The sequence below is a fragment of the Anneissia japonica genome, unplaced genomic scaffold, assembly GCF_011630105.1.
Source record: "Anneissia japonica isolate Jap-2015-1 unplaced genomic scaffold, ASM1163010v1 scaffold287710_len209622_cov133, whole genome shotgun sequence".
In the NCBI taxonomy this organism is placed as follows: Eukaryota; Metazoa; Echinodermata; class Crinoidea; order Comatulida; family Comatulidae; genus Anneissia; species Anneissia japonica.
Window position 1 is genome coordinate 5,474 of NW_022742733.1, and position 8,424 is coordinate 13,897.

The following is an 8,424-nucleotide window of genomic DNA, read 5'->3' on the forward strand; positions in this document are numbered from 1 at the left end:
CTTAAAAAATCAGAAGACTCATTCAAGTTGATATAATTATGTAGAATATTGCAATAAGAGAATAATAGAAAACACATGTAAGCACTTTTGAAGAACGTATTCCGATTGAAGTGCGAAAATAGGGAATTGTAAAAACTGTAAAATATAAACTTTAGTTAAATTTTAATCAGTGACTTAATAAATATCACATTGTTTCCTCCAGAAATATGAAATATATGGTTTACGCATTGTCAAACGCATGAAAGTAAGACACATTGAAACTAAACATAAACTATACTATAAAACAAACCCTTGAAAAGATAAAGATAAACTTTTTCTATCATATTTAGATATTGCATATTAATACAAATTTAAAGCGCCTTATTCTCAAATGTAATGATTATTCTATTAAATTGCAGAACACATTGAAGTTTGTCAAAATGCATCGAAAATGTTAAAACCACAAATTAAATTGAAATAAAGCATATAACACTTATAAGCAGTTGGTTTAAAAAAAAATACGATTTTAAACTTCTAAATGTTAAACACTAAAATAATTGAAAAAGCTGAAGTTTATGTAAAGTAAATTAATTTTAGGCCTATGTAAAGGATAAAAAGCGGTATATAATTGTAAATTATTGTAATTACTTGTGTAAATTATACGATGATTTGTATATTAAGTATGACATAAAAGTTATTTCAATTAAATAAAATTTATTTTCTTTACGTAATATTTATTTTTGTTACATAAAATTTATTTATTTTACATGTTTTTTGTAAATTTTTTTGTTCGTACATTTTTTTTAACAGGTTTTATTTTGTGTGTGTGTGTGTGTGTTTACACATTTTTTTCTTTCATACATATTTTAATGTTTACTTTCAATGTTTTCACGATTTGTATTTTTGCCTAAAAGTAATGACACAATAAAAGTACATTTTGTTAAAATTTGTTGTGGTCCAATAAAAGTGCATATTCATAACATTTTTTGTGGTGTACAAACTATTGCTATATACATCAATCACATGAGTCATGTATGACAATAAATTAACAGAGCACTGCGGTGGGCTTAGCTAGTTAAATAGAAACAGGTAAAAATAGTATACGTTTACTAATTTCTATATCTGTCGCGACTACAATCTCTGAAATCTTACAAAAAAGCGCTATGGTTATAATATAATTACACAATAATTCCTTATAACAAACACGTTTTATCAACAAATAGACGCGTTTCAAATATCATATTGTGTTAGCCATACCATCGTACTAAGTATTGGTACTTCTTGTAAAGTGCAATACAAGCAAAAATAACACGTTCTGATTGATCGTTTAATTTAAGACATAGGCCCAATTTGATAGGCGCTACTAACAGTTCCATACATTTTACAACTACAATATATACTTTCTCTCTTTTTATTTTACAAGCTTATTATTAATAACGAATTAAATAGAAGCAGATAATAATTTTTTTTACTATCTCATCTTTTTGTGGTGAATTTATTGTTGATTTTAGTCGTAGTGATGAATGGCAAACATAGTAATGATCATCATCTTCCGTTACTCTGAATAACCTCAGTTGAGTATAGTCGTACAATGTGTTGTATTAATAAGTAAAAACAAAGTATAATAGTATGAACATTGTACAAATCACTAATTTAATGTTTACTTGCTTTGTTTTACATACATTTTACAATTCTTTTTCGTTATTTACAGTTTACTTTTGTGGAGTGGATTTTCTTCATTTCGATAATTTATTTTTGCCATTTTTTAGGTATAGATTACTTTTATTTTACTAAATTGTTGACTTTCTATCTACATTATTTAATTTGTGTGTTTAACTTTTGCTTTCTGATTATGTACCGCACTGTGTAATCTATGTTAATTGTAAGTAAGGTACGGTATCTCACGATCACAATGAAAAACAACATTATATTTGTTGAGTTGTGCTTCGTGAATAAATAAAGTTTTACTACTACATTGGTGCTCTAGTTGTCGTCGTTGGTGTTATGGTGGAACTAAAATCAAAACTGAACGTCTGTGTTCGTAGCTGTCGTCGTCGTCATCATCATCATTTTCGTTAGCTGAATCAATGTCATTAAAGAATTGAGAGAAATCATTTTCATAATTCTACGCGTTGTACACGTAGTACGTGTAGTACGCAGGGGCGGATCCAGAGATGTCCAAAAGGGGGGGCCGAAATTTGGGCCGATCGAGACAACAATGACCTAGTGTGTTCTAGACGCCTGAAAATAACATTTGAGGCGTTGTGGGATATCATTTTTTTCTTTTTCTTTCTTTTTTTTCTTCTTTTTTTTACCTCCCAAAAGGGGGGGCCGGGGCCGGGCCGGCCCCCCTAAATCCGCCCCTGGTACGCGTAGTACGTGTAGTACGCGTAGTACGTGTAGTACTCGTAGTACGTGTAGTACGCGTAGTACGTGTAGTACTCGTAGTACGTGTACTACGCGTAGTACGCGTACTACGTGTAGTACGTGTAATACGTGTACTACGCGTAGTACGTGTAGTACGCGTAGTACGTGTACTACGCGTAGTACCCGTACTACGCGTACTACGGGTAGTAATTATGACACAGTTGAACCGCCATACGACTGCCCCCGACGCACACAATCGCATCTGCGTTGAACTCACAACAAATCACGTCGGGCTGCGTCGTACGACGCTGTCTGAGTTGGCCAGGCTTAACAACTCTGATGATGGCCAAGTGTTCCGTCTCTCTCTAGTAAAAAAAAAATCCCCTTTAAAAGGAGGCCATGATTGACATTTCAAACAAAATACTACATCCATACTTTTTTCTCCGATGTCCATTAATTCTGATTTACACATGTTTACAGTTGAGGGACCTTGTCTCACCTTACTGTTTAGATTTATGTAGAAGTCCCTTTTTTCATTAAATTTAATGAAATCATCAGTTTTTAAATATCCATCATGATCAATGATATTTTTGAAATCCTTATCCAGACTCTGTTTATCAACTACCTTAAGCCTCAAATGCATAGGAGTTTTTGAATCTTGCTCAGCCACTATAAACTTCCATTTTTTGTTTTGGTGGGGCCATTCCCACAATACTATTGAAGACGCGTCACACAGCATGACGTCCAAATCATTCCAGGCCGTTGGAGGAACACCTTCATGCGAACTTCCAGCATAGTGTCATCAAATTTCAGAATTTCTCTTAATAGATGATTAGCAATTTCCTGCTCAATCCGAGTAAATGAGATAATAGACAGTCTGCTATCCATTTCTAGTTTAATGATTTCGCTGGCATATTTTTCCATTGTAAGTTGTTTCAGATCAACAATGGTTTAATATTTATGTTTCTCACAGGTTTAACAGATGCAATATCTATCATGCAATTAGAGTTAAACCTCAGTATATACACTATATCTGATATGATAATTTATTGACACATAAATGACATACGTGACACATAGACATTGGTTGCTGCTTATATGCATAAATGCACAATGATTAGAGCAACACCTCACAGCAAGGAGGGTGTTATGCAATAATTGAGTAAACACATTTTTGCTAACCATGGAGGAAATATATTTCCTAAAAAGCATATGCATTGTACTGTGTGTGTGGTGTATGATATTGTTTGTAATTAAAACTATCATATTTTTAACATACGCATAAAAATATGCATCATTGTGACCTGAGCAACAACCAATAGTACTACAGGAACAAAGACAGATTGATTGTTATTTTACCAGCATATTAATCCATTGTAAAATGTTTCATATCGATGGCCATCAACAATAGACACATCAATGACTACGTATTAACAGAAGAGTTAAAACATATTGCTAGTTAATGTATGAATGCACATAAGGTAATTAGAGCCAATACCTCTCTTAAATTTAAAGCATGGACCAATACTGTTAATAAAGGTGTGTCAACCAACCAAGCGGCCTAAGTAACAAATATGCATTTCTACTTAATAGATCCCTGAAGTTCCTTTCTTATTCAAATTATACATGCATACTGTTCTTTACATACAGAGACACACATAATATCACTTCATAGTTTTTTTGAAAAAGAAATATCTAGGGATCTACTCTGAAGTGCACATTTGTTATGAATTTTAAATTATTTTGGAAATTAGACCAAAATCAGCCAGTTTAACTAATTAATGGGAGCACATATGTTATATTTGTTATTTAAAAATTAAGTAAACACAATATATTTCAGCTATATTTGCAACTTACCTGGCTATTACAATTGCCATTCATATTATTTGTTTCTTTGGGATTTCCACAATACTACTGGAAATGTTGTTTTACACCTCATGATGTCCTCACCACTCCAGGCCAATGAAGGAATGCCTTCAATTAAATCTGTATTGAACCTGTCTGAACCCATTGCCCACTTCTTCTTTAATTCTAGAAGATGTACTTAATATGTTGACCGGATCCACTCTAAAGATTTCATTTGCAACATTTTCCATTGCTTGACATGTTTTAATCAAGGCCTGCCAAAGTTGAATTTCTTTTAGGCATAGAGGGATACTCTATATCTATATAGACATAGAGCAATGAAACAATGAATAAAAAGTGTGCCGCGTTAGTCTGATATAGAACAATAAAAGAAATGACAGCAACACTTTTAAGACTAACTTGTATTAAATTTAATCTCTAACTTTCGTCCACACAGTAGACTTCACCAGGAGACTTTACGAGATTAACAAAGGCGCTACATTGACTGGATAAACAAAAATATTCTAATCAAAAGTCAAGAAAATTTGCTACAGTGTATAGTGTTTGAGTTGGGAGGGGGAGGCTGGTACAAAAACAGTTGACTATAATTTCTTTGTTCTTTGCTGCATGCTTTTATTCATTATCAATATCCTACTTCTAGCCTATTATATACATAGTGACTGATTCTCATGTTATTCAGTTGTAAATTTCTGAATCCTGATTAACTAAACTTGAAGACTCTGTTCAAAAAAATTGTTTCATAGTCTACCACAAGTTTAGTTAATTAGGATTGGCCACTGACAAGTTGATTAATATTGTTTACAAAGTAATTTCTAAAAAAAACCTGTAGGACAGGTGCTTAAAGTCATCTTTAAGCTCTGCTATGAATCTGTGTACAGTATATGGAATCTCTGGCTCCAGAATTAAAGTAGTCATGTAATTAACTTATAACTAGTTTTCGAAAAGGTTCTGATTGACCTGGCCACATGCTATTTCAATTTGTTAATGGCAATCACAAATTTACTTTAATAAACATAAAATATATCCTTAACTATTTTAATTAACTAGTCTACCTTTTTTCCAGTGAAACATTTTAAGTGGAGTGGGCCTTAGCTGGCAAAATAAGGTAAGAGGCCTATGTGGTGATTTTGTGAAATTTTTTGCTCAGCATATTTTGTGAGGGTGAAGTGCCTACATTGTAGATATGCCACTGTTACAAGTTGGTGTCAATATGATAGAGAAGTTACCTTTATTACATTTGTAATTCTACAATTAAACATTCTAAGATTAAGATTGTTATAAACATTGTAGTAGTCCTAAGATACAAAACACGATTAATCTTATCCTGAAGTGCCATCAACTTCTTCACAAGATCCAATGCCTTCTTTGTATCCCCCTCACTAATTAATACTCTGGCTTTCATGTATAGAGCAAGTGCAATTGGATGCATGTGAAGGACCAATACTTGATAATCTTTGACAAATTGATACAAACGTTTATCAACGCTCCAGCCATTAACTCCAAAAGCTGTCTTTGAGGGTAATGCAATACTAGCAAGCCTAGTAGTACTAGTGTTTTTGATTTCTTCAAATTTACTTAGTATACATTCACACACCCGCTTCACTTCATTGCAGTTACCCATTAAATAATGGTAGTGTGCTTCAAGGACTAGACCTCCTATGCCTTGATCACAACAATTGTCAGGGAAGATCATTTCAGCTCCCAATTTAAAGTACCCGTTTTCACTGAACAGCATCTTCTGAACAATATCTAGATCTTTATATCTTACTTTTCGTAAAGGTATCAGTAAATGAGTAAATGCATCGACTAAGGACCTATACAAACGTGTTGTGAACATGTTCACATGTTCTGTTGTTACTATCTCTTTCACATTATTTACAACTGATAAAATGGTTTTCTCAACAGTATATATAAGAGCCACCAAATTAAATATGTCTCTAGGCTTACCAAACAAAAAAAAGGGAAAAAAAATTTCTCCACCCAATTTTTGCATTTAATAATTCTTATTGTAACTTTTTATAGTAGGTAAATTACAAAAGATTTCTTTGATTATGTTCTCTGTAGCTCTTGGGTGATTCTGGAGTTCCATGACCTGTAGTACTTTGATTTCTTTTTTTTTTTGGCCTGAGTATCTGCCACATCTCATCATCTCTATTGATGTTGAATTCATTACCTAAAAGGTTAAAACACCATTCATATGTCTCATCACCATCAATACTATATAACACCTTTGTCCAAAGATCTCTCTTAATTTCTGTCAATTTTCCTTTGACAGAATCACAACGTTCTTCCAAGTGACCAATCAAATTGTGTTCACGAATAAAATAATGAGGCAGACATTGGTGTTGATAGCAGTCAATAAGCCAATCTAGAACTTCTCTAATTAAATCCATAAGACTGCAATCTGTATGTCGAAATGTTTCACACTTCCACAAGCAAGCTGTCTTTATAAAATACGAGCAAAATGGTGTTGGTTTATCAGAATCACTGTAATCTATGAATTTATTCTTGATTGCTTTCAGGGCAAACATGCATTCAGCATATGGTTTGTACATTTCAGTAATGAGTGCTCTCTCAGCTATGGAAAATGACAATCTCCAAACAATACCGCCTAATTCACTACCTGGGTATCCAACAGGAACTACATGACATTCTAGACCTTTTACCTTTTCTAACAACTCTGGTGACGGCCAATTGTTCGGTCTCTCTCTAGTAAAAAAATCCCCTTTAAAAGGAGGCCATGATTGACATTTCAAACAAAATACTACATCCATACTTTTGTCTCCGATGTCCATTAATCCTGATTTACACATTTGTACAGTTGAGGGTCCTTGTCTCACCTTACTGTTTAGATCTATGTAAAAGTCCTTTTTTTCATTAAATTTAATGAAATCATCAGTTTTCAAATATCCATCATGATCAATGATATTTTTGAAATCCTTATCCAGACTCTGTTTATCAACTACCTTAAGCCTCAAATACATAGGAGGTGTTGAATCTTGCTCAGCCACGACAAACTTCCCTTTTTTTTGGTGGGGCCATTCCCACAATACTATTGAAGACGCGTCACACAGCATGACGTCCAAATCATTGCAGGCCATTCGAGGAACACCTTCCTGTGAACTTCCAACATATTGCATGTCATCAAATTTTATTTCTCTGAATAGATGATTAGCAATTTTCTGGTCAATCCGAGTAGAAGAGATCATAGGCAGACTGTCTATGATCTCTTCTATCCATTTCTAGTTTAATGATTTCGCTGGCATATTCTTCCCTTGTTAGTTGTTTCAGATCAATGTTTGCCATGGTTTAATTTGTATGCCTTTCACAAGTTTAACACTATGCGATATCTATCATGCAATTAGCATTAACTCTTTCACTAAGTAATTTCCTATTCCATATTTCCCATATCTGGACGGAATAAAATGCAGGAAATTTGGGGAAAATAGGAGATATATAGAAAAAGCGTTATCAGTTTTTAATTGGCTTTCAAAAATATACAAAAGTATATATATTCTTTATCCTTGAGACCTTCTCTGTCTAAGTATAAGTCCACCTTGCCCATGGCCACGGACAGGACCACGACCATGCCCTCTGACATTCCGTCTCCGATTTGGTACAGGCTGAATGAAAGTTGTCACTGTCGTTGGTGCTAGTGTTATGCACACTTTCACTATCATGACTAGGCCTAGCTAGGCCTACACTATCATCATCGCTAATATCCATGTCATCTTGTGATTCAGTGGCAGTAATTGAACAATCACTATCACTCTGGGTATCATCATCATTGACATCCCACTGTGCAAGTCTGCGAAGCACTTCTTCTGCAGTTAAATTACGTCTCCCAAGCGCAGCCCTCAAAACAACAATGCCTGCTTGAAGCCTGTTTCAGATTTTATTCAGACGGAGAGCCGCCCTGAACGGCTTAAAATAAGGTCAAAGGTCATGCAGAATTGTTGTTCAATATAATATATGCTAACGTCATGGGGCTATCCCCGGGATATCCTCATTTGTTTACAGTGACGTCAACAAGCCGCTGTCAGCGGCTTTCCTCTCAAACTGCATGTTTTATCTGCGCCGCTGTGAGCGGCTCGCCGTAGCGAAAGAGTTAAACCTCAGTATATACACTATATTTAATATAATAATCTATAGACACATCAGTAACATACGTGGCACACAGACATTGGTTGCTGCTTATTTTCATGAATGCAA

At 34.1% G+C, this 8,424-nt stretch overlaps 1 protein-coding gene across 1 annotated transcript; it reads right to left on the reverse strand.

Annotated features, from left to right (window-relative positions):
• Positions 1-4,803: 4,803 nt before the first annotated feature.
• Positions 4,804-7,425, reverse strand: LOC117119250 (protein MB21D2-like). The gene has a single exon (XM_033264051.1). The coding sequence runs from the start codon at positions 7,419-7,421 to the stop codon at positions 6,243-6,245; it is 1,179 nt and encodes a 392-aa protein (XP_033119942.1). The 5' UTR covers positions 7,422-7,425; the 3' UTR covers positions 4,804-6,242.
• Between the last annotated feature and the right edge of the window lie 999 nt (positions 7,426-8,424).